At 43.5% G+C, this 25,773-nt stretch overlaps 1 protein-coding gene across 2 annotated transcripts in view; it reads left to right on the top strand.

Annotated features, from left to right (window-relative positions):
* The window catches only part of SYTL4 (synaptotagmin like 4), a 50,613-nt gene extending 26,128 nt beyond the window's left edge, over positions 1 to 24,485 (top strand). For both annotated transcript variants that reach the window (XM_007507791.3, XM_007507793.3), the window contains 12 exons: positions 6,628 to 6,732; positions 8,249 to 8,354; positions 9,005 to 9,095; positions 9,215 to 9,318; positions 12,072 to 12,173; positions 13,353 to 13,531; positions 13,795 to 13,897; positions 14,397 to 14,558; positions 19,162 to 19,270; positions 19,623 to 19,722; positions 21,932 to 22,140; positions 22,932 to 24,485. In XM_007507791.3, the coding sequence (XP_007507853.1) occupies positions 6,628 to 6,732; positions 8,249 to 8,354; positions 9,005 to 9,095; positions 9,215 to 9,318; positions 12,072 to 12,173; positions 13,353 to 13,531; positions 13,795 to 13,897; positions 14,397 to 14,558; positions 19,162 to 19,270; positions 19,623 to 19,722; positions 21,932 to 22,140; positions 22,932 to 23,080 (1,519 nt within the window). In that variant the 3' untranslated portion in view covers positions 23,081 to 24,485. The remainder of the gene's footprint in view (positions 1 to 6,627; positions 6,733 to 8,248; positions 8,355 to 9,004; positions 9,096 to 9,214; positions 9,319 to 12,071; positions 12,174 to 13,352; positions 13,532 to 13,794; positions 13,898 to 14,396; positions 14,559 to 19,161; positions 19,271 to 19,622; positions 19,723 to 21,931; positions 22,141 to 22,931) is intronic.
* Positions 24,486 to 25,773: the final 1,288 nt, after the last annotated feature.

The following is a 25,773-nucleotide window of genomic DNA, read 5'->3' on the forward strand; positions in this document are numbered from 1 at the left end:
GAGGTGAGTTCTCCCTTTTCATCTATGATACTGTTAATTTGATTTTCTTTCTTCCTTTTTTTTTATTAGATTGACCAGTACTTTGTCTATTTTGTTTGTTTCTTCAAAACACCAGCTTCTAGTCTTATTTATTAGTTCAATAGTTCTATCACTTTTGATTTTATTAATTTATCCCTTAATTTTTAGGATCTCTAATTTGATTTTCTTCTGGGGGTTTTTAATTTGTTCGCTTTCAAGTTTTTTGATTTGCACGTCCAATTCATTGACCTCTGCCCTCCATAATTTGTTAATATATGAACTCAAGGATATAAATTTTCCCCTGACTACTGCTTTGGCTGCATCCCATAGAGTTTGAAAGGATGTCTCATCATTGTCATTTTCTTCAGTGAAATTATTGTTTCTATGATTTGTTCTCTAACTAACCAATTTTGGAGAATCATTGTTTAATTTCCAATTAATTTTTGATTTGGCTCTCCATGTACCCTTACTGGTAATTATTTTTATTGCCTTATGTTCTGAAAAGGTTGCATTTATTATTTCTGCTTTTCTGCATTTGTACGCCATGTTTTTATGACCTAGTATATGGTCAATCTTTGTGAATGTACCATGTGCTGCTTAAAAGAAGGTGTATTCCTTTTTGTCCCTATTTATTTTTCTACATATATCTATTAACTCTAATTTTTCTAAGATTTAATTCACCTCTTTTGCCTCTTTCTTATTTATTTTTTTGATTTGATTTAATTTGATAGTGGTAGGTTCAGGTCTCCCACTAGTATAGTTTTACTATCTATTTCCTCCTTCAATTCTACTTGTTTTTCCATTAGAAATTTGGGTGCTTTACTTTTTGGCACATCCATGTTGATTAGTGATATTTCCTCATTGTCTATACTCCCTTTTATCAGGATGTATTTACCTTCCCTATCCCTTTTAATCAGGTCAATTTTTATTTTGGCTTTGTCAGATATCATGATTGCAACTCCTGCCTTCTTTCTATCAGTTGAGGCCCAATAGGTCTTGCTCCAACCCTTAATTCTGACCTTGTGAGTATCTACCTGCTTCAGGTGTGTTTCTTGTAGACAACATATGGTAGGGTTTTGGATTCTAATCCACTCTCCTATTCATCTACATTTTATGGGTGAGTGCCGTCCATTCACGTTTAAAGTTATGATTATCACTTGTGAATTCCCTAGCATTTTGATATCCTCTCCTAGTTCTGTCCTTTCTTCTTTTGCTATATCCTTTTAATCCAGTGGTTTACTTTTAATCAATCCCCCTAATCCCCTCCCTTGATATGCTTCCCTTTCTGGTCCCTCCCTTTTTGTTCCCTTCTTGTTTTTTTATAGAGTCTGTTAATTTCCCTCCCCCCTCTCCTTCCCTCCCTTTTTGTATTCCCTCCCCCTGCCCTCCTTAGTTTTACCTTCTCCTTTACCCTGTAGGACAAGATAGAAATCAAGATCCCAATGGATCTAGATGCTCTTCCCTTTCAGAGTTGATTTCACTGAGAGTAAGTTTTAAGTATTATCTATTAGCACTCTCTTCCTCTCCTTCTTATAAGAGAATTCTTCCCCTCCCCTTCCCATGTGTATCTCTGTGTGAAAGAGATTATTCCATTTATTTTATTTCTTCAAGTATCTCTTGGTATCCTCTTTGATTACCCCTACCTTTTTTTGCATATCATCTTTTAGCCCTTAATGCCCCAATCTTTTCCTATGAGTGATTCTTCTAATTATAATTCTAATGAATATAGGTTTTGAGAGTGACAAATAACATTTTCCCCATATATTAATATATATAATTTGATCTAATTGTAGCCCTTAAAGAAGAGAGTTTGAATAAAAAAACCATTTTTCTCCATTTCCCTCTTTTTCTTATTTACCTTTTCATGTTTCTTTTGATCTTTGTGCTTGGATATCAAACTTTCCACTTAGTTCTGGTCTTTTCTTTACAAATATTTGGAAATCTTTTATTTTGTTGAATGCCCATACTTTCCCCTGGAAGTATATAGTCAGTTTTGATGGACAGGTGATTCTTGGTTGAAGACCCAATTCACTTGCCTTTCTGAATATCGTGTTCCAGGCCTTGCGGTCCTTTAGTGTGGAAGCTGCCAGGACTTGTGTGATCCTGATTGGTGCTCCTTGGTATCTGAATTGTCTCTTTTTGGCTTCTTGTAGAATTTTCTCCTTAGTTTGAAAGCTCTGGAGTTTGGCAATTACATTCCTGGGAGTTGTCTTTTGGGGATTTAGTATAGAGGGTGTTCTATGAACTCTTTCAATGTCATTTTTTCCCCCTTGTTCAAGAACATCAGGGCAGTTTTCTTGGATGATTTCTTGTAGTATGATGTCAAAAGTTCTGTTTATTTCTGAATTTTCAGGTAGACCAATGATTCTCAAATTGTTTCTCCTTCTTCTGTTTTCCTGATCTGTCGCTTTGTCAATGAAATATTTTATGTTTTCTTCTAATTTGTCAGTCTTTTGAGTTTGCTTTATTAATTCTTGTTGTTTTACAAGATCATTGGTTTCCAGTTGTTCAATTCTGGTCCTTAAGGCCTGGTTTTCTGTTTTAACCTTTTGATTTTCAGCTGTAATTTTTTGGTTTTCTGCTACAATTTTTTGATTTTCTTTTTGAACCATTTCCCACTTGCCAGAAGTCTTCCATATTTTTGATAAGCTCCAATTTAAATTCTTCCAGAGCTTGTGGACAATTTCCATTTTTTAAGAAGGTTTTGTTTTTGCTTGAATTTCCTCCTGTATATCCTCCGTAGCCTCGGGTTTTCCTCCATAAAAATTTTCGAGGGTCACTGCCTTTTTTTTTTTTTTGCTTTTTTTGGAAGGGGTTTGGGGCTTCTGTGCATAATCATCCATCACTGTGGAAGATATACCTTCCCTTTTTATTCAGAAATATGAGTGAGCTGGGCAGGTTCTCTGTGTATGGAGTTAAGGAGCAAGGATTTTGCCTGAGGCAAGCTCTCGAATCTCTGCAGCTGTACTACCTTCCCAGGGGTGCCCATGGTCTGTGCTTCCCGGCCCGATGGGGTTTCAGGTGTAACTGCTCTCAGGGGTAGGTCCTTGGTGGTCTTAGTCAGCTCCCAAGACCTAGAGTCGCCCCTAGCTCATTCCAGAGGTGCTCCTCGCTCACTCGATGATTCTGGCCCACGCTGGCTCTGACTCTAGCTCCATAGGTGGGATGGGGCAGGGTAGATCAGCTCATGTTTGGGTGGGAGCTTTTTCACCCCCTTATAGTGTGGAAATGCCCAAATCCCATGTACCTTCAATGCTGCGCCCTACTGTAGAGTCCATTCGTTCTTATGAAAATGGTTTTTTTGGGTCTTTTGAGGTAGTCTATATTGGTGGGTCTGAGGAGAGGAAGCATCCGGCATTTAGACGGAAAGTCCCCTTTTTGTTTTTTAATCTCTTTGAGATACAAACCTAGTAATTGTATTACTGGGTTAATGGATATATTCTGGTTTTATAGCCCTTTGGGCTGTAAGAAATTAAATTTAGGTTTTATGTTAAATATGAGAATTCTAAAGTAATATTGTGGTTGCTGATTTAAAGATATTATAACTTAGGTAAAAAAATTACTTTTAGTAGCTTTTTTTGCAAGGAGGTAGAAAGAGTGAAAATGGAAAAGGTAGCTAAAGAGACATGTTTTAACAAGCCTACTAGTCTGTCTCTGGTGAGGTGAGACTCAGCCCTGCAGGGGCTTCCCCTGGTCTGATGTTATCTTCAGTTAGAGTTCCACCAACTCAGCCTCCTCCAAAGCCACAGCAGGGATATCTGGAACCAATCTCTCCAGAAGCCAGGAAAGGAAGGCCAGCTACTCACCCACCCAAGATGAACTCCAAAGGAAAAGACCAAAGGCCAAGTCTGAAGGCAAAGTCCTCCAACACCGAAGACCAAAGGAGAAGATCCGAAGATCCCCTCAATAGGAAGTTTAGGACTTTTTATAGTCCTTTTTTCCACATCACTTCCCGTCCCTTCTTCCACATTTTGGGAACCAATTGCTGTCTTCCAATTTGCCTAGCACTGCCCAGGGGCAGGGCAGTGGCCTCTGGAGTTGTCACTCACTTTAGTAAGTGACTTGCAGAACTCTCTTACTTAGTGTTAAGTAGGGGTGTTTAAGTTTTTGATTGATTAATTTTAAAATTGCTGACAAAGAAAGACAAAGAAAATTTGATTCACTCTTCAGAGGCCTAGGTCCAAATTGCTCTGTAGAATGATTGAATCAGTTCACAACTCCCCCAATAGGGCATTCGTGTCTCAACTTTCCTATATCTCCTCTAAGTTTTGTCATTTTCCTTTTATGTCCTAATAGCCAATTGGAAAGGTGTGGGGTGATACCTCAGAACCACCTTAATCTGCATCTCTGCAACCAATAATGACCCAGAGCATTCCTTTGCATAATTCCAGAGAGCTTTAAGTTCTTTGTCTGAGAACTGCCTATTTATATCCCCAGACCATTCACCAACTAATGTATACCTATATGTTCAACTAATTTCTTGATGTGTTTGAGAAACTAGACCCTTATCAGAGAGATTTGTAAAGAATTTTTGCACCATTATGATTACTTTGTATTACTTTCCATCCTACTTACCCCTGTTTAAATTTTGACCTCCAGGTCCTCTAATTTGCCTTCTTTTCTCTCAGTCCCAACCCCATTCTCTTACCCCTTTCCCCTCCTACTTTCCTGTAGAGTAAGATAGATGTCTATACCCATTTGATTGTATATGTTCTCTCATTGAGCCAATTCCAATGAATAGGGTTCACACGCTTCCCCTCCATCTTCATCTCCACTGTAAAAGCTTGTTCATGTCTCATAATATACCCCAGTCTGTTTTTTCCTTCCCCTTCTCTCATTACATTCCTTTGTCATGCCTTAATTTTATTTTTTTATATCATTCCATCATATTCAACTTACATCCTTGCCCTCTGTCTAGATAATGCCCTAATAATGACAAAGTTTTTTGGAGTTTCAAGAATCACTTCCTCATGTATGGATGTACACAATTTAACCTTATTGAATGCATTTTGATTACTCTTTCATGGCTACCTTTTTATGATTCCCTTGAGTCTTGTATTTGAGAGTCAAAATTTCAAACTCAGCTCAGATCTTTTCATCAGTGATGTTTGAAAACCTATTTTATTGAATCCTCATTTTTCCACCTGAAGTATTATGCTCAGTTTTGCCAGGTAAGTGATTCCTGTTATACCTCCTTTAACCCTCTGTAATACTATATTCCATGCCCTCTGATATTTTAATGGTGAACCTCCTAAATCTTGAGTTATCCTGACTGTGGTTTCACAATATTTGAATTGTTTCTTCTTTGGCTGTTTGCAATATTTTCTCCTTGACCTGAGAGTTCTGGAATCTGGCTATAATATTCCTGGGAATTATCCTCTGGGGATCTCTTTCAGGAGGTGATTGGTAGATTCTTTCCATTTCTATTTTGCCCTTTGGTTCTAGAATATTAGGGCAGTTTTCTTTGATAATTTCTTGAAAGATGATGCCTTAAGTCCTTTTTTATCATAGCTTTCAGGTAGTCTAGTAATTTCTAGATTATCTCTCCTGGATTTATTTTCCAGGTCAGTTATTTTTCTAATGAGATATTTCATGGTTTTCTTCAATTTTTTTCCATCCTTTTGACTCTGATTACTTCTTTATGTCTCATGGCATCATTAGCATCCACTTGCCCAATTCTAATTTTTAATGGATGATTTTCTTGAGTGAATTTTTGTACCTCTGTTTCCATTTGGCTAATTCTACACCAACCTAATACTTCCCTCTCTGAGCATCCTTAGAATGATAGCATCCTAGAATGTTAATTAGTTGGAAAAGACCTTTGATCTAGGGGAACTTGCAATCAGGAAGAACTAAGTTCAAATCTGGCCACAGACACTTACTGGTTGTATAAACCTGGGCAAGTCACTTAACCTCTATTTGCCTTAATCCACTGATGAAGGAAATGGCAAACCACTTCGGTATCTTTGCCACAAAGACACCATGAACAGCACTGGTAGACTAGAGTCTAAGAGGTCAGGAAGAGGTAGATGTGACTGGATGACTGATCAACAAGTGTGACTCCCTAATTTTTCAGAAGAGTAGACCGAAGTACCAAGAAGTTAAATGATTTGCTCAGGGTAGAGCTGGATCTAGCATGCAGGTCTCCTCATTCTTACCATGCAGATAGTTGTATCTTTTTCCTTTCTTAGGAGTGGGGAAAATGAGTGGTTTAGTGGTACCACACTAGACCCAAAAGGAAGGTCTTTGCCTATTATTGGCTATAAAGGAATTAACCCTCTTCTGATGGCTTTTGCTGCCCCTTGTACCTGGGAATTCAGCTGCATCTCATCTGGTACTGGAGAATTTTCCCATATCTGAAACTTACCATTGAAAAGTGATAATTCTGCCATCCCCTTTTCCTTCACCCCCAGGCAAGAGTCCCAAAGAAGCACTCTTTTCTTTTATGGGTAAGAGATGACAAGGGACTTGACTTGTCAGCCAATGAAGCAGTGGGAAACTTCCTTCCTTTGAGTTTGGGCCAAGCCTCATGATGAAAGGGGTGACCTCTACTTGGGACAGTCAGATTCCTGCCAAGCACTCATTTATTTGGGTTTTTTTCTCTTGTAGCTTGTCATCTGATACTTCAGAATCCAGAGATGGAAAGGATTCTCTGGAGCCTGAGAGCACGAGCGTGGAAGATAGCCAAGTCAGTGCTGTAGGCGACACTTGGAGGTGAGAGCAATGCCTCCCTCTTCTGAGTGTGCACACACATCCACACAAAGCTTCTGAATTCTTAGCAAGCCTCCTCTCCATCTCAGCTTCAGAACATAGGCTTCCTTTTCCTTTACTGGGCCAGCCTCACTTGCTAGACTTGTCTTACAATCTCTGGCCACTGCATCATTTTTTTGACCCTTCCAGTCATATTTCTTCTCTGAGACCCAGTAAGTAAGCTCGGAACTCACGGCATCTGGAATATGTTAGTTTTCTGGGAGCCAGGAGTTGGAGCTGCATCCCAAACAGTGAGAAGCCCAGCTTCCCCTGAGGAATGCTGAGTGCCTATGTGGATTTGCATACTAGACAGGGTGCTTTTTAGAAATTAGCCTTCTGTGTTCCCTTACCTCAAATATAGTTGGAAGCTCAGAGTTGTAAACCTCAAAATTTCTTAGACTTATAAATGTTGGAAATTTCACCATTGGGAAATTTCATACTTGAAAAATTTCCTATTGATAGTGGGTCTTGGCTATTGGAATGTGAACCCCATTGGCATGAGAGTTTCCCCCTCCTCCCTTCTTAAGATTACTTTAGGACAGAAACCTTTTGCTGAACAATGGAAAGGACTTTGACCTATGCTTAAGCATAGAACAGGAATTTCTTTGAGTCATGATTGATTTTGGAATTGATACAATGGAGATACTTGGAATCAATCTCCACCCTACTCAGTCCTAACAGGATTGAGGAAGGGCTGCAGCATAGATCAAAATTTAATTATTCCAATCTCTACCCTACTCAGGTTAACAGGATTTAGGAAGGGCTGTAGCAAAGGATCAAAGATTTAATTATTTGAAAATATGACCTTCAACAGACATGTGCAAAGCCAGAGACCTCTGGGCGGTCCTGGGTTAAGCTAGAGCCTCCATTGGCACAGGGAAATTGATGGACAGTGATTGGTAGATGGGAGAACTGAGGGGAGGCAACTTGGATGGTTTCCTTAAAGAGAGAGGGGTCTGAAGACTCAGGGGGGTGGTTTTAGGAGTTTGTCGGAGTGGTTGCAGTGTGCTCTGAGAAGCTTGCTCTGAAGGAAGCTGAAGGTGGGGGCTCTGAGACTGTTTCTCCATTTTGGTCACGTGAGTAATAGGGACTGATCTCCTTTCTTTGCCCCAGCTATCTAAGGGCTTGGGCCTTTTGGCCCAGCCTAAACAGAAGGGGTATTTAAGCCCTATTCCCTTCTCTCCCCTTTCTCTCTACCTCTATCTCTCTGTCTCTAATTCCTTTCTTCCTCCTGTTTGTAATTAAAACTCCATAAAAGGTTGACGGCTGACTTGAGTTTTCATTTAGGAATTACATAGCTGAATTCCTTGGCGACCTTAAATTAATATATATCAGTCTTTTAAAAGTGATTTCCTTGTCACAGAGTTTGGGTCTGACTCTACCTATGGCCCCAGGCCAGCGACCACAGAGTTCCCAGAGCTTTGTTTCCTCTTGGGGTTGGCAGGACTGTGCTTTTAACATGTCTCTCTGTCTCTTGGAGAAACCCTCTGGAGAAAATTGGAGCCTTCCGAGAAAGCAAGAGGAGCTTGGAAGGTCCAGAGTGCAGCAGTTTTATGCCTATCACCAACAAGGCCGAAGCAGACAATGTAAGTTGAGGTTTGACTCTGATAAACCTGGGCGAATACCCACAGTTCCAGGGAGGGATTCATTTTGCTGTTTATGTAGGAAATCCAGTTGACAATCCAGTTCAGTGGGTCTAGAAAATACAAAGGTTTTCATTCTGGTTTAAAGCTATACATGGATGTGTGTGTGTGCACATGCGTGTTTCTATATGTGTGTTCAAACTTTGGTTCATGGTTCAATCAAAAGCTCTTTGGTGCAAATTCTGAAAATTCTAGATCATTGTTCTCCATTTCTCAAGTTCTGGATGTGAGAATTGCTATTGGAACATTATTCAGTGTGTTTTCCTTAATAAAGGTTTTAACCAACTTGAATAAACAGAATTTGTTCCTTCAAGTAGGAGTTTCACGCACTGGCTTTGAAGAGCTGTCCTCCCTCCTTTTGAAAAATAATTATTTCTTTATTTTCATATTTTTCTCGTTACACTCCACAATTATTTGTATGTCCACTTTTCTAAATTTTGCATTCTAATTTCTCTTCCTCTTCTACCCCTTGAGAAACTAAGCAATATGGTACTGATTATTCATGTGAAGTTCTGCAAAACAGATTTCCATATTAGCCATATAGCTATATCTCTTCTTCCATAAACTCAGTGCCTATTCCCACTCCTTCCTAGGAGGTGCAGCCTGGGGCTCTGAGTGGGGGATCTGCAGATGAGACTGAAACAATATTCAAGAAGAATCCCAGGAGAGCACTGAGGCCTTCAGGTAAATCTCCTTCTCCTCCTTCTTGGCTCTTCCAGAATGGGGGGCGTGGGGCAGGACTTGGAGCAGCTTAGAGCATAGTAGGATTCTTTTTTGATTTGGACTTTTGGTCTCTTCTTCAGAGTATACTAAGTCTGTCATGGATCTTCGCCCAGGAGACTTAAGACCTGGCGATGGTTCCTTGGGAGATAGAAGCAGGTCTGTCCCAGGCCTCATTGCAGACATGGTAAGAGCCCTTCTGCAGTAGGTCAACAACTATGTGACATTTTTCTTTGTTGTGGCTTTCTCGTTTCAATCACGTCTAAGTCTTCCTGACCTCATTTGGGGTATTCTTGGCCAACTGGTCTGCCATTTCCTTCTTCAGATCCTTTTAGAGATGAGGAAGCTGAGGCAGACAGGGTTAAGTGATTTGCCCAGGGCCACACAGCTAGTAAATATCTGAGGCTAGACTTGAACTTGGGAAGATGAGTCTTTCCTGGCTCCTGGCCTGGTGCTCTAGCTACTTTGCCACCCACCTGCCTATGAATTGTAAGATAGTTAGCATCAAAAGTCTTTGTTGCTGGTTAAAAACTTGAATTAGTTCAGTTGAAAGAGGCCTAGAAGCCATCGAACATAGTGTCTGGGTATTTACTAAACCCAAGAAGATAGGGGGATATTCTCTTCTTTCAACAAAAATCACTAGAAAACCTAGGAAACCCTTTGGCAGAAATGAAATGTACACCAGAGCTTCATGGCATATGGCACAGTAAACTTCAATTGCATGTGAATACGTAAATATAAGCATTCACAGCCCATCTGAAAAAATCGAGGAGACTAGAGGAAGTGCCATGATTAGGGAGAGAATGTTTAACAAAATAACCATTCGTCATGGCAGACAACATTGACAAGTTTAGTTGAATAACATTTTAAACACTTTTGCATGCATCTGATCAATGTGGAAGGAAGGATTTATAGGAAACGTTACAGTTCAAAGTTTCCTATTTGTGGTATCTTGGGAGTTTATGAAAATATCTGCCCCGAGGCCATTCCCTGATCGTATTCGTAGTCAGATTCTGAAGACAGTTTCCAAAAGAATGGCAAACCTTGTAGAAATGACGTCAATCGCCTCTAAAATACAAATGAAAATGAAAACAACTTTTACGCTTCATCTCATGCGCAGAAAATTAGCAGAAATGACAAGGACACAATATTGTTGGATAAGCTCTGGGAAGGCAGGCACATCGATAGGATTCAACAAGCACTGATTAAATTCCTCTTGTAGGCTACGTGCCAAGCCTGGTGAGAGGGATTGGGAATGTGAAAACAAAAAACCCGACCTCAAGCTTTATCAAAACCATCTATCATCTATCTAGCCATTTCCAGATCTCTCTCTACTAAGTCTTTAAACTTAAACTGCCCTGTTTCCCATCGTGCCTCAGAATCATGGTATCTCACAACACAGTAAAAGGCCATTCCCCAGTCGCTGGGCACCTGCTTGGTTTCCAGTTTTTTATGCCTGCTAGGAGACATTTGGGTTTTTGTTTTGCATGTGGAGTTGACCTTTAGCAATTAGTACTGGGTAAGCTCAGACTTCTCAGATTTCCTAGACTTATTAATCTTCAATGAAAGGGAAAACCCAGCTCTCTGTTCTTGCAAATCTCCAAAGTCCAGTTACCAATTTGCATGTGTGAGACAGCTTCGTGTATGCTTGAGACATCAGAGGGAAAACCAGCTTCTTATTCCTCTTGCCACAGATGCACTAATCTCATGATGAATCATACATCGGCTCATATATTATTCTCATTTTCTATTCGAACATCTTGTCTCCTGTTTTTGGGGGTTCCTTTGGAACCAACCACCTGTCTTCTGCCTCTAGCTCCGACCTTCTCTGACCTCCTAGGCAATAATAATCTTTGCCTTCAGGGACAGCACTTGGTCTTGAGTACTCAACCTCAAGCTTGATTCTGTGTCAGAGTCCAGTGGGAAAAGCACTGGGTTCAAATCCTGTCTCTGCAAGAAGACATTTTCACTTTTGTGGCCTCAGTTTCCTCATCTGTAAAAGGAAGAAAGAATGGACTTGATGATTTCTAGATTTCCTTCCAGTTCTGTCTGTGATTAAATGGAATCTATTATGCTGTATATCTATCTAGGTGTCGATAGTCTTGCCTCTTCAACAGGAGCCCAAATCATTGAGATCTGGAATTGTATTTTCTGTGACTCATCTGTCTCCCACAGTACATGGTACAATACTTACCTCAAATACATGTTGGTTGTTTGAAATATCGTCAGAGGTAGAGATTCTGTCCTCCCCCCTCCCCCCCCCCCGCTTTCTTGTTTTACTGAAGCCTTCTTTTTTATAATTATGGTCACTTAGGGGTATGGCACCTTTGTACAACAGAGAAAAATAGTTAAGCAGAGCTGCCTGGCAACAGTGGCCATGCCCGAGGGCAACATTCTGCACCCCTAGTTTCCCACATCTCCAAGGAAAACAGAGAGTTGTACTTAGAAGGAGTAAAAAACTGGAAAGTGAGTGGGTGCCCTTTTGCCTGGGGAATAGCCTTCATGTAATGGAATATTACCATGTCGTGAGATATCATGATTCTGAGGTATGATGAGAAACATGGCAGTTTCAGTTTAAAGACCTCATAGGTTGAGGAGTAGAGAGAGATCCGGAAATGACTGATTGGGTGATCAGTGGTCTCAGAAAAAAACCTGAGATGGCTTTTTGTTTTTCTGTCCCCATCACCTACTGCCAGACTTGGCACGTGGCATAGTCTAGGAATTTAACAAATACTTGTTGAATTGTATTGCCTTTTCTTTCTTCCCCTTGGAAGCCTGAGAGTCCTGAAGAGGTGACCTCTTTAGTAACTGTGATGCAAATGAAGTGTGTATATAGGAATGGCACAGCTTTGTGATGACAGAGGTTTCTTTAGAGAAGAAACTGATACTCTGGAACCTTTCCACCATCCCTGAGCCTGACAGGCATCTTTATACTTCTAGGAAGAGGAGGAGGAAGAGGAGGAGGAAGAAGACATTGATAGCCTGGTAGAGATCCATCGGCAGAAGACTGCAAGAAGTAGTGTGCGTAGTGGCTCTTCCTTGGTGAGTTGGTTTGGTTTCAGAACTGTACTCCAGGAAGAGGGAAATCACCTTCCTAGGCCTGGCCTTTGGGAACTTGTAGCACGGAGGGGACTGTGAATTCTCATGGGCTATGCCAAGGACGACAAGCTCTGGCAGGCTCTACAAGGCAAGAAAATACCATTTAGACAGCAGTCTGTTTTGGTTTTCTAATGAATGGCTCACCTAAGCTCAAAGAGGCTTAGCAGCAGTAGGCTGCCGTTTTGGCCTATGCCTGGCATGTAGCAGAAACCAAGTAGTTTGAACTTCATTTCTTCTCTCTGCTTCCCACCCCCTCTCCCACCACATAGCCAAAGCAAATGATGGGTAAATAATGAAATGCACAGAAGCCTACTAGGAAAAGGACAGCAATGGATGTCACATCTTCCATACTTTCCACATGATGTTAAGAGATGTATAGGAAGGCCTTCTGTGGGTTGAGTGGACCTCCCTCCACCCCCACTCCCACTGTGTGAGGCTCTACAGGGGCACATACAGGATTGGGGCACAGGATGGGTGGGCACAGAGAGCTCTTGCATTAAGGTTTGGCGCTTCCCGTTTTCCCCCTGTGAGACCTTGAACAAGTTTTGAAGCTTCTCTGAGTCTCAGTTTCTTCATCTATAAAAGGAAGGAATTGAATAATATGACTACTGAGGTTGCATTAATTTCTAAATCTAGAATTCTCTAAATAGCCAAGAGCCTACGTCATCTATAAAGGGCTTAACTGACATTTTAGAATGTTCTGAAGTCATTGAAGGAAATGATTGATTTTTAGTTAGAAGATGGTGGAAATGGAGAGGTGATTTTTTTCCATCCAGGTTCACTGACCCCTCTAAAGTCTTTCTTTCTGAGTGACTTACCTAGCATACTCTGTTCCTCGTTCTTGGCAAGGTTTACTGCCGAGCTTTCTGGAGTTGGTCTAGACCTGTGGTGGCAAACCTATGGCACATGTGTCAGAGGGGGCACTCAGAGCTCTCTCTGTGGGCATGCATGCTATTGCCCCAGCACAGAGTTTGCCAGAGTTCATTACTAGAAAGTCAGAGGGAAGCGGGGCCGACTGCTCTCCACAGACACCCACCCCTCTAAAAGGTTCACCATCACTGGCCTAGACAGACCTGTGGAAGGGCATTGAGACTCCCTAGACAAGAACTTTATTCTCTCTAGAGCACGATGGGCAGCACAGCCAGCATCTACAGTGAGGCTGGGGAAGTCAGCAACATCTTGATAACGGGGGAGATTGCCATCTCCTTGCTGTATGAGCTGTCCTCACAGACCCTGCTGGTTCATGTGAAAGAGTGCCGCCAACTGGCATTTGCTGATGACATCAAGAAGCGCTCAAACCCGTAAGTGCTTCTCAAACCTGACACTCTGAGAGGGTATATAGGGTGCTTTGGCCTGGGGAGAGCCTCTGAAGAGCTAGGGGGCTGAAGAGGGAGAAGTAGAGAATGCTGAGGGCTACAGGTCAAAGGGTTCGGATATCAGGGTATGCTGGTGGAACATTAGAGGGACATTTCATGCTTGGAGTGTATCAGGAGTGGGAAGAGCAGTAGATAGGGGGGTCTGGAAGAGACTCAGTGACGCAACTTGCATTTGCAATGTTCTCCAGGTATGTGAAGATTTACCTCCTACCTGACAAGTCCCGACAGGGGAAGCGTAAAACCGGTGTCAAACAGGGCACTATCAACCCAATATTTGATGAGATTTTCAGAGTGAGTACCCCCCACCCCCAGGGCAGATGGCATTTCACCTGGACTTAATCAAAACAGGTCTGAGTGGGTCACCTCAGGGACTGTGCAAACACTGAGGACACTTACCTGCTCAGACAACTTTCCAGACACCTGGGGCAGTTGGGAAATAGAGGCTCTTAGGGGAATGCGTTCCTTCACTGTCCCTTCTGAAGGTTTAGAGGCCTTCCTCCCAACTCTGAGGTAAAGAACCAGTTCTGCATTGTGGTGTCCCTTGAGTGTCTGGTAGTTGTGTGATATGGGATAAAGGGAGGCCTTAGCACCAAGAAACGGAAAGGGTGGGCAAGCCCTTGTAATTAGTAACCCAGGTTGGGGCAGAAAGGAGGGGTCACTCATTGTCTTTTGGCATTGCTGGGGCTGAGGCTCCCTTGGAGTGACTAGCATTAGATACCTTGCCCTGTGGAGGCAGGGCTCCATATTTCTTTCTCCCTTGATCCTGGACATCTGCACTCTTTTTCCACAGTATGAGATCCCCAAATCCCTGCTGTCTCAGAGGCTCTTGCAATTTTCTGTCTGGCACCATGGCCGCTTGGGCCGCAACACTTTCCTGGGAGAGGCTGAGGTCAATATGAACTCCTGGAAGCTAGAGAAGCCTCTTGATCAGTGGCTCCCCTTGCATGGAAAGGTATGGCTACTTCCCACTCCCAATAGCACCTTGTTTGGGTTTTTTCAAATTAAAATTTTGTTGAAAACTTTTCTTTCTATGTCATATTCATATGCCCCCCCCCCCTGACCCCAACCATCCATACAAACTTCCTTGTCTCAGAATTAAGAGAAACGCATAAAATCAGCTGACACAATGGCCATATTTGAGAAAGTCCACATTCCTCTCCCCACTCTCCTCATACCACTCCATTCCAAGGTGAAGAGGGATGAATTTCCTCATCTCTTCTTCAGGGCTAGAACAGAGCATTAATTTGATGGGATCCAGCATCATTGTAGTGATCTTTCCCATCACTTCTCTTTTTGCACTTCCTTTGCTCTGTATCAGTTCATGTGAATCTTCTCCTGATTCTCTGGCCTCCTCATATTTGTCCTCCTATCTCACAGTTCATTCAACTTTACCCCAAGCAATGCTTGCCCTCTTGGGCTTCAGCTTTGTGAGAAGCAACTCAGTAGAGATGGTTTCTGTCTCAAGTCAGCTGGGTCATGCTTGGAGCATCCAGGACCCCCACCACACGGCGGACAGACATTTGAATGCAGTTGGCAGGGTTCTGCTACCCCCTTCTGGTTTCTTCATGTGTTTCTGATTGTGTGTGTGTGTGTGTGTGTGTGTGTGTGTGTGTGACCTCTTAAGGCCCCAGCTGGGCTTTGAATGACTTTAAACCTGCCTTAAAATATTTGGAAACCACGACCATGTTACTTTGGACATTTTCCCCCGTGGGTTTATATGATACAGATTGTGTTTTCTCTTAGACAACAGTGGCAGCAGTTGTAAAAAAACCCTTTTTTTGGTTCCAACTTATGATTTCCTCTGTTTGGGGAAATGCCTTCCACTAATACAGAGAGCTGCCTGGGGCCCAGAGAGCTTCTGTGACTTGCTCAGAGATACACAGCCAGCATGCTTCTTTTCTTCTCTTTTTTTAACCCTTGCTTTCTCTCCTAGTATCAGTTCTAAGACCAAGGAAGGGCAAGAGCTAGACAATAAGGATTAAGTGACACAACAAGGAAGAATCTGGATGTAAACCTTGGCTCTCCCAACTTTAGACCTGGTGCTCTGGTCACTGTATTACCCAGCTACTCCTTACAGACGTTATGTTTCAAAAGCAGGACTTGAATCCAGGTTTTCCTCACTTTAAGATTATGCTGCTTCGTAATTGACTACTAAGTATATAAATATCCAACTGATTGATGACACTTTGGAAATCCAGATTTGGATTCATAACTATGTCAACTACAGATTTTTATCTTGTCCAAAGAAGCTTGGCCAACTTTCCCTTGAATTGTTTTCCCTGGTTGTATAATTTACCTCATTTTTAATCAAAACTCTTACTGGGGCAGAAGGATTACATTCACTGGTAGCATGTCCTGTCTTCCTTTCTACCGTGAAATCAGGAGGTTTGGATGAAGAAGGTGGGAGAGAATTGGCTCGGAGGTTGTATCAGCCACCCGGGCAACTCTTTTTTGTTTACTTTCCACATGTTAAAACTAACTTGAATTTCAATATTATATACCTGCATACCTAGTATTTCCTTTTAGTTTTTCTTTTAAAAAAACTATTTTAAAAATTTACATGCAGACAAGTTTCTTTGCTTTATCTGTGGGTAGTAATTCAAATGCACCTGTAGATTATCCTAGGATTCCGGGATTTGAGTTTTCTCCTATTTTATTAGATTTACCAAGTCATTTGCCACAGACTAGAACTCCAGAACTGAAAGATGCCTTACACATCATCTTGAACCATCCTGTCATTTTACAGACAAGGAAACAACAGAGAGGGAGCTTTAGAGGATAGAGAAGTCTCCCTCTGTTCCTCCCTTCCTTCCCCCTCCCTCCCTTCATCCCCTCCATTCTTCCTTCTTTCCTTCCTGTCTTTTCTTCTTCTACTTTCTTTCTGCCCTCTCTTCCTTCATTCTTTCCATCCTCACTCCCTTCCTTCATCCTTCCATCCTCCCTTCCTTCCCCCTCCCTTCTTCCTTCCTACCATCCTCCTTCCCTCCTTCCTCACTCCCTCCATTCCTACCTTCTATCCTTCCTCCCTCCCTTTCTCCCTTTCCTGTATCCCTCCCTCCATTCTTGTTTCCTTCCTCCCTCCCATCCTACCATCCTTTACATTTTCTAATTATTGATTTGGAGTATTTTTCCATATGGCGCTATAGCTTGGATTTCTTCCCTTGAGAAAACTACCTATTCTTATCAACTGGAGAATGTTCTTATTCTTATAAGTTTAAATCAGTTTCTTATTTTGTCCAAAGAAATGAGACCTTTAAGAGAGAAACTTGGTGGAGAGTTCTCCCTGAACAGGTTAACACTTGCGCTCTATTCTTAGCTGTGCTGGATTTGCTTGTGCAAACCCTTTTGCATTTGATGCTATTGAATTGTCCATTTTTTTTTTCTGGGCTCGCTCTTCTTTAGCTCTTGATTGGTCATGACTTCTTCCTCTCTCCATAGATCTGAAAGGTAGTTTTTCCCTTGCTCCTCTCATATCTGAGCCTTTTGGTCATTTGAAGTTGATCTCAGTATAGGGTATGGAATAGAGTTTTGTCCCTCATTTCTGCTTTTTAATTTCCCCAGTAGTTTTTGTGAAACTGAACTTTTTTTCACTCTAGTAAGTAGGGTCTTTGGGTGACAAATGAGGAAAATGACAAACGTTGAAGGGACTTGGGAAGAAAGTCTTCTGCATGAATATTCTGTTAGTAGGAATGTCGCTTCCCTTATCCCTAAAATGTGCCTGGCCTTTTACTAGAAAAACCTCTGTTAGACCTCCTCCTCAGGGAGATCCAAGAAAGAAGAAAAGGATTCAGAGATATATAAGTACTTCTAGTAGCTCACCCTGGAAATTAAATGAGTGTCATCCCCTGGGGAATGGTGAATGAATTACAGTAGTCTGAATCCTGCCTCATGCACCAGCTCTGGGCCCCATGGCAAGTTATTTAAATTCCCTCAGCCTCAGTTCCCTCATTTGTACAATGGAGACACTAATAGCACATTCCACACAGGGATCAAATGAGAGAACATATAGAAAAACTCTTTGTAAACCTTTAAAGGCTATGCAATGACATTGTTACTGTAATATGTTGCTACGGTGCCATAAGAAGTGATGGAAGGAAACCACTGAGAACAAACACTTGTATTTGGAAAGACATACGAACAATACAGTGATTCCCAAGAACCCGAGATGGAGCAAGCTACCCCCCCTCCTGACAGCTGATTGAATCAAAATGCAGAAGACGACTTACATTTTGAGAACTCTGACTATTTGGAAATCTGTTGCATATGGCTATGCATGTACGTTACAAGGGTTTTGTTTTTCTTTTTTTTCCCATAGGGTAGGTGTAGTGAGAGGGAAGAGGGATCTATGGATTGGCTGTAAAATAAAGAGAGGAAAGAGAGCCAGCCACTGAATGACTTTTAAATACACCAGGGTGGACAAAAGGAATGCTAGGAGCAATCACAGACAAGTAGGACAGCTTGGAAAGTCATATATTGAATTTTTTCAAAGGCACACTGTGCATGACTGAGTTCATAGTTCCATGCATAAGCCTCTTTTTCTGTTCTCCTGGGTAGGTGCAAATGACCCTTTTATTTGGTCTTAGCTACATTCAGAACAAAGAAACAAAAAGGAAACGGATCAGCGGCTAATCCTGTGATGTTTGAGGGGCTCTGGCCTATATACCCTCTCCTCACTGCAGTCCCATTGATAGGAAGGAGAAGTGACAGAGAGCTCCTGGCAGAGGTTTCTTTGTAGCTCTGAGAGTGGCTCCAGATTTGGTAGAAATGCTTTTTGTGACATGGAGTTCTATATTGGCACTGAGGAGCCATAGAGGGACTTGGACTTGTAGCCAAGATGAAAATGGCTGAAAGGGTTTTGCTTGGTATTTTCTGGCTTTTAACAGCTTCCCTCTTGGGGAAGGGGCTCCAAGAGCTCCTTGAGCTTGTGGGGCAGTCAACACCTTGGGTGCTAACAGAAACCTCAGCTCTTCAGGGCTTAGATAGAGGGCCTTTCTGTTTAAGGATATTGGAGCCCAGGGCTTTGTTACACATAGTCGGCACTTAGGATCATATGGCCACAGATTTAAAGCTGAAAGACACCTTAAGAGGCTATCTAGTCTGACAGCCTCTTTTCAGAGATGAGGAAACTGAGGCCCGGAGCAGGGAGGGGACTTAGCCAACCAACAAGTTCATATAGATAACAAGTAACAGAGCTGGCAAATGATCTCTAGTCATCCGATTTCAAATCTTGCATTCTTCGTACCACGCCATGCCACCTCCCTTAATAAATGTTTGTTGGATTGCACCAAATTAATGGGTTCAGAATTTGGTACGTGTATTCCCAAAATACGGATAGTGGGCAACGCAGAGAGGCCTTTTGTTGCTGCGACTTTGCTTTCTCTAAAGAACTATGGCCCCATCCATCACTTGGGACCACTACCTAGAACAGATTGTGCGTTAGGTGATGCTGAAGGATATTCCTATACTGGAAGAAGCATCTCCCAGTTCAGCTCTCAGTCATGCCCAAACACCAGCCACCAAGCCCGGAGTGACTTGGAGGCTTACTTGTGTTTCAGATCAGTGCCGAGACCCTGGCTGGGATCCTGCCGCAAAAAGGCGAGTTGGTGGTTTCCTTGAAATACATCCCAGCCTCCAAACTACCTGCTGCGGGAGACCTGCCAAAAAGTGAGTGTTCTGTGAAGCTTTGGCCAAAACACCAAATGCTTTGGTTCTGAGAGTTTGCCTGGCATTTGGAGGTTGTGGAAAGGGGGCTGTCTAGTACTGGTGAACTGTTGGCTTCCTGGGAGTGACTGGGCTGACGTGTATATTGGAGCCTTTGGCCATCTAAATAGGATCCTGACCTCACTTGCTGTCTCCATGCCCTGCCAACCCCAGTTAGATTTTCTTGAACTTCATTCCCAGGGAGTCCTTGTTCTGTCTAAAGAAGTACCTGGTGCTCAAAACTCCAATTTGATTTTATGTTGTGACCACTGCTGGTGGTAGGGAGTAGACTCACTGTGGGTGGCCTCCTTTACAGGCAAAGGTGGGGATGGAGGAGAACTCCAGGTATGGATTAAAGAAGCCAAGAATCTGACTGCTGCCAAATCTGGAGGCACCTCAGACAGCTTTGTCAAAGGGTGAGTCTTTGGCCCAATTTGTCCTAAGTAGTGGCAGAATGAGAAAACCAAGAGAGAGGACATTCCTTGGAATTCCACTTGCTCTTTGCATATGAGCCCATCCTTGGCTCCCCCCTGGCCTTTGTCCTAAGAGCCAAGCAACATTTCATTGCCCCAAACTCCTCCCTTGAGACTCCACTCAGTTTGGATTTAGGTTAGGTACAGAGTTGAGTGGTTCATTTAATAATCGTTCTTTTTTGATCTAGCCCTGTGATTTCATTGGCATCGGGAACGCTCAATAAGGAAATTCTTTAGCAATGGAGATTGGCAAGATCTCTGCAACTTAATCTTAAAACAAGAATCCATAAGTTGGGGTTCATGAACTTTTTAAAAGAGTAATTTTGGTAACTCTAGTTCATTAGAATTAATTTCCTTTGTAATCCTACAAATTTTGTTTTTTATTTTTAAAACCATTATTTGGAGGCCACCATAGGTCCAAAGGGGTCCACAACACCAAAAAAAAGTGAAGAACCCCTGTTTTAGAGGGCTGCACTGCCTAGGCCAGTGATGGTGAACCTTTTAGATATAGAGTGCACAAACTGTAACCTTCACACTGCATGTGAGGCCCCCCCTCCCCATCTTACCCCAGACAGGGGAGGGAGGAAGCACTCCCCTTGGGCTGCTGGGCAGAAGGACTGGTGATGGGAGAAATGTCCTCAGGCATGTGGAGAGGAGGAAGGGAGCAGCTGCCTCTGACACCCTCCAGCATGTATGCCATAGGATTGCCAACATGGGCCTAGAGTCACATGGCTACTTTGTGGCAGAGATGGAGTTTGGACCCAGGATTCCTTGACTTCATGGTCAGCCCTCTCTTGCTCCCCTACACTGGCCTCTAATGCCCCTACTAGCTCTCAGTCATTTAGCACTTAAAAGTTGGCAAAATGCTTTCTATATCTTACTCTGAGCCTTATACCAGCCAGCCCTGCAAGAGGGAGGGGCTTGAATTACTCTCATTTGGAATGACTTGGAGGGACTGGCACCCTCTGCTGCTGTTGCTTCATGGCATAGAAGTGGAATTCTCAAAAGGGTCTTCAAGACCCATGGCAGGTCCTATCAAAGGGAAAAGGCTTCAAGTAGGAACCTGTTGATGCCAGGTATGCAGATGAAGGCTCATGACAAGGCTGGCCAAAGGGTGGTGACAAATAGTTCTCAGATACCGTCTCTCAGGCCATAAAGGGGTGAGATCCATGTCAAAGGGTCACTCATGTTGATGTGAGCCTCATAATTAGACCTCCATTTAATCTTGTAAAATAACAACGCCCCATTTCTTCCCCCTTGTGCACAACATGGCATCTAAATCATTTGGCTGTTCCTAATAAGGTAGCACTGGTTAATGAAATAACATGTTGCCAGCATCATCCCAGTCCTGGATCTCCCCTCTGACCTAGCTCTGATGTTGATGGGTACCCATTACATTCTTTAAGATATCATGTCTGATTAGACCTAGAGCTTTCCCTAGGACCTGACCCATCCTTGACCCCTCCCTCCCATTCATTTTCTGTGCTCAACTCATTAGCCTAAGAGGCAGCACACTATATTGGCTCCAAATCTGATCTTGGATTCAGGAAGACATGGGATTAGATCTCACTCTGATGCTTCCCCTGGCCAAGTTAGTTCAGCTCTCCAAGACGAGAATCAATTCTCTAAGACTAAGTTACAGCAGATGGTTGGAGAGCAGGCCCACACTCATAAAATGACCAGTCCTTGCCTTCTATTAATATGGCTGCAAGCTAAATTAGATTGGGCCAGTGATATGAGAGGCACCATGGCAAAGGAGAGAGAATACTGGGCTGGAAGTCAGGAGTCCTGGATTCAAATTGCACCTTCAATCCCCCCCTAGCTGGGCAGGCATGGGCTGCTAACTTAACTCCTTTGTAGCTTAGTTTGCTCTTTTGTTTAAAAGGATAATATCCTACCTTAACCTCCATGGGCTACTGTGTGGATAACACTTGGCAAAACCTTAAAATGCTGTCCTATTATGAGTACTGGTGGTAGTAGTAGTAATTATTAGTAGAGGTACAAGGTAGAGGGGGTCTACTTCAACAGAAAACAATGAGGGGGTGCCTTTTGGGGTTATGAGAGTGGGACTCCATTTTTCAGGCTAGACTGGTGGAGGGGCGGGAGGAACATGGCCCATTAAGAGGGGCTCTTTTCCTCTCACATTGGCCAGATACCTCCTTCCTATGAGGAACAAGACCAGCAAGCGTAAGACTCCAGTGGTGAAGAAGAGCTTGAACCCCCACTACAATCACACCTTTGTTTACTATGGAGTGAAGCTGGAGGATCTGCAGCATGTGTGCCTGGAACTGACTGTGTGGGACCGGGAACCCTTGGCCAGCAATGATTTCCTGGGAGGAATCAGGCTGGGTGTTGGTACTGGTAAGATCACTGTGTCCCTTCTCTCCTCCCTCCGCAGCCCCAACCCCTTGCAGTTTCTGAAGTCCCTCATCCATATATGTGATACTTTGAGATTTTCCCTTTTGGAGTTTGGGTTCCTGCTTTCTGCCTTTGTGTAAGATTTTTTCTTCAAGGGTCACTGAGGCTTATGGGAAGAGTAAGTCAGTCTAATCCGTGCTGCACCTCCCCAGCTTCCTTCCACCTTGCCCCAGATTCCTTAGCTTAGAGCCAAGTTGACCTTTGTAGGGGGGCTGTAGTTTGGGCATGAAATGTCAGTTGCTGGTTTGGTTTAGATTTTTTGGTCTAGACTTGCCTATGATTTCATTGGAGTGGGGAATTCCCTGCCATAGACATTCTCCCTCATTCCTGCAGACTGGCTGCTTATCAAGAATTTATGTTCTTAGAGAGTTGTCTGGTACCCTCAGGGATTGGTCCATTGGCAGAAGCAGGCCTGGAACTTAAGGATTTCCTTATTTTAGCAGGATTTGGTATGATTTCTGGCCCTCTGCCCACCATCCCATGCACTCTCATCATGGCTAGCTAGTTATCTGTAATGAGTCTCAGCTGAAGACTCTCCCATGATGCAATGGGCATCAAAGTCCTAATGTCAGTATAGGAATCCCTTTCTCCTGAGCTGAAGGTATGTATGGAGTCTTGGGGATATAGGAATATCTTAGGGAATTGCTCCTGTCAGTCCCTCTTAGGAAGACAGTCTCTTCTCTCTCTTTGGGCACCCTTTGTCAGAGTCTCAGTTGGTGGATCTCTCTTCTCAGGCATCAGTAATGGGGAGATGGTTGACTGGATGGACTCTGCTGGGGAAGAAGTGAGTCTATGGCAGAAGATGCGTCAGTATCCAGGCTCCTGGGCAGAAGGGACCCTGCAGCTCCGTCCCACCATGGCCAGGCAGAAGCTGGGGTCCTGAGCCCTGGCTCTCCCTGAAGCTGCAGGACCACCAGGCGGGCCAAGCTTGAGCAAATAGAGCCGGGCATTGTACCACCTTGTTACACATGTAGACACACGTGTGCATGTATAGCCGTGTTCTCTGTGTAGCTTGCCATCCTGCAGTGGAGGCGGGGATTGTTTCTTTTAAAGCAACCCCAGTGCTATTGTGTTTATTCTTGGTCAGTGTTTGTGCTTAGTCTAAGCTTGTTTTCCTTCATGCAGATTTGAGCCTCACCTCTCCATTTTGGGTCAGGGTTAAATGTAGTGTTTAAGGATTGGAAACCACCAAGTTTTTCATCCTCTTCTATTTCGTCCCTGCTCCCAGGGAGTCCATGGCCTTTGCCCCATTTATGTGGGTCCTGAGGTACATGTACCCCTTGCCCAAGGCTGCCAGGGGCAGAAAAAGATAGGAGAGCAAACATCAAGCTCATCTCCTTGGGAGATGAAGGACCCTCCCTCCCCAGTACTCCATAAGACAGCTGGGCTCCTTTGTATTTCAGCCTCTTTTCAGTTCCTAGTCAGCTGGGCGAGGGGGAAGGGGGTCAACTCATTGCTTTTCTTCTTTTTAAAGAGGTTCCCCTGAATTGGATTCCCCCCTCCCTCCTCCCAAACTCCAGGTGTCTTGAAAGTCTTCATCTGTGGTAGTGGGATTAAGTGTAAGACACTGCTAAAGCACTAGGATGTGTTTATATCGGAAACCTCAGGCTCAAGGAAGGAGCTGTCCATCTAATAGTGGAAGAGCAGCTTAAAGCAAAGGAGAGATCCAGGCCAATGACTCTGCGTCAAGAAGGCTTCAAGAATGAGTCACAGCCCTAGTTGGGCGTCCAGGGCAAGGTGGGAGAAGCCTCCTGCCAACAACTGGGGTACAGGAGGGGGATTCCATCTGAGATATGGAGGGTGGTAGAAGCATCAATATGGAGCCAAAGGCAGGACAAGGCCTTAGCATCTCTACTGACCAGTAGTTGATAAACTGGTTTTTCAAATAAGCCCAGACTTTGTGCTTGACCTAGAATGTTCAGGAAAGGAGCTCCAGTATGGGTTCTCCAAGGTTAGGTCTAGTGGCTGGGAATGAATTCTCTAGTGCTTGCTCAGCCTGTTCCATGCTGACAAGACTTCCTGCCCGCCCCCGCCCCCGCCCCCCCCCCAATCCCCAAATGCCTTTGCCTATATCGAGTTGTCAGCCAAAGGAGATACCTGGGAGAGGAAACCACTTTCAGTGGAGCAAGCTTAACCAGCTACTCTTGCCCAGCTAAGCCCACTGAAGAATGGAGTTGGGTTTGGTTTCACAGAGTCAGGCATGGGGAGGGCCCTGGCTACAATGTGTTGTCTCTCTTTGCCACTTTTTAAAATGTTCTTTCGTTTTAATAAAGCTTTCTTACTTGCTTGCCCTTTGCCTTGGTTCATTGTCTGGATCCTGCCTAGGGTTCCCTGATATCCTTGCCCTCTTCTGTGTTGCTGGGTGGATAGCAGCCAGGGTGGCACATGCCCTCTTGACTACCCAAGCCCATCTTCTAAGAAATGGCACCCCCATTAGCACCACTATCCACTCGCTAACTAAAGCACGGATGCATATCTGAGTGAGAAGCCTCTCTTGGCCTTACCTGAGCAATGCCAATCCTCATCATCACGTACTGAATATTTCCATCCTTCCTTAAACGTCACCACTGTGTCTTCTCCATGAATCTCACTGTTATCGGAAGGATAGCCAGGGCTTGTGGGGGGTGGGATAGGGCAAGAGGTCTGGGGATCAAGTTGTCATTCTGCTTGTCATTGAACTGCAGACTCCCCAAGCTCTCTAGACCACCAGGGCTGGGTTTCTTTCCCTCTTAGCCTGCCAGTTCACCAGGCTACCTCAACTTTGAGAGGAAGAGAATACAGCTACACGTAGCCCACACAACGAGAAGCCCTCGAGCCCCAAAGTTTCTGTGGTTTGGGATCAGGGGCAACACAATTTGATACCATGGAAGGGGATGAGTCAACCCAAACATCTCAAAGGACTATTTAATAACAAAGTAGAACAAGCCAAAGGTTTCCAATACTCTCCGGTCAGTTTTTTAGCTTAAAGATCTGTGTATGACATAAATTGGCATGGAGTGTGCATGAAGACAGGACTAGGTTTATGGCTTGGTTCTAGGCCTAGCTCTGTTAGTCTTAGAGAGCCAGCCAGGGGTAGCCAAAAGCACTGGAGCCGGGAGGGTCTGGGTTCAGATTCTGATTCCCAAATTTAATCATATTGTAAGCATGGGCAAATCAATTGACTTTTTTGTATTTCCATTTCTACTCTTATGAAATTGGTATTTTGCATTTCCTCTCAGGTCTGTAGGAGGAAAGCACTTGGCAAACCTTAAAGCCAATAGTCCTGGGTGAAGCAGCTGATGATAATCATGGCATCTTTTGAAAGAGGGGAGAGTGGGGTTGGACCCTGTGGCTTCCCATCAGAAAGGGCTGGGAATTTTGGAATGTGTTTATTTGGATGGCATTTCAAGAGGATTTGACCAACTCTTTCCCACAGGTTATAGCAGGACAGGGGGATCTCTTGGTGGTAATGAAAACACTGCCCACAAATGGACACCTTTTTCTTCTTGGGGAAGAGTAAGGGTGAGAATTGCGACTAGGGAATCACCCACTGAAAGTGTCTTCAGGCAGCTCCTGGCTGGGACTTGGCACAAGGTT

The sequence above is a fragment of the Monodelphis domestica genome, chromosome X (assembly GCF_027887165.1).
Source record: "Monodelphis domestica isolate mMonDom1 chromosome X, mMonDom1.pri, whole genome shotgun sequence".
Taxonomy (NCBI): Eukaryota; Metazoa; Chordata; class Mammalia; order Didelphimorphia; family Didelphidae; genus Monodelphis; species Monodelphis domestica.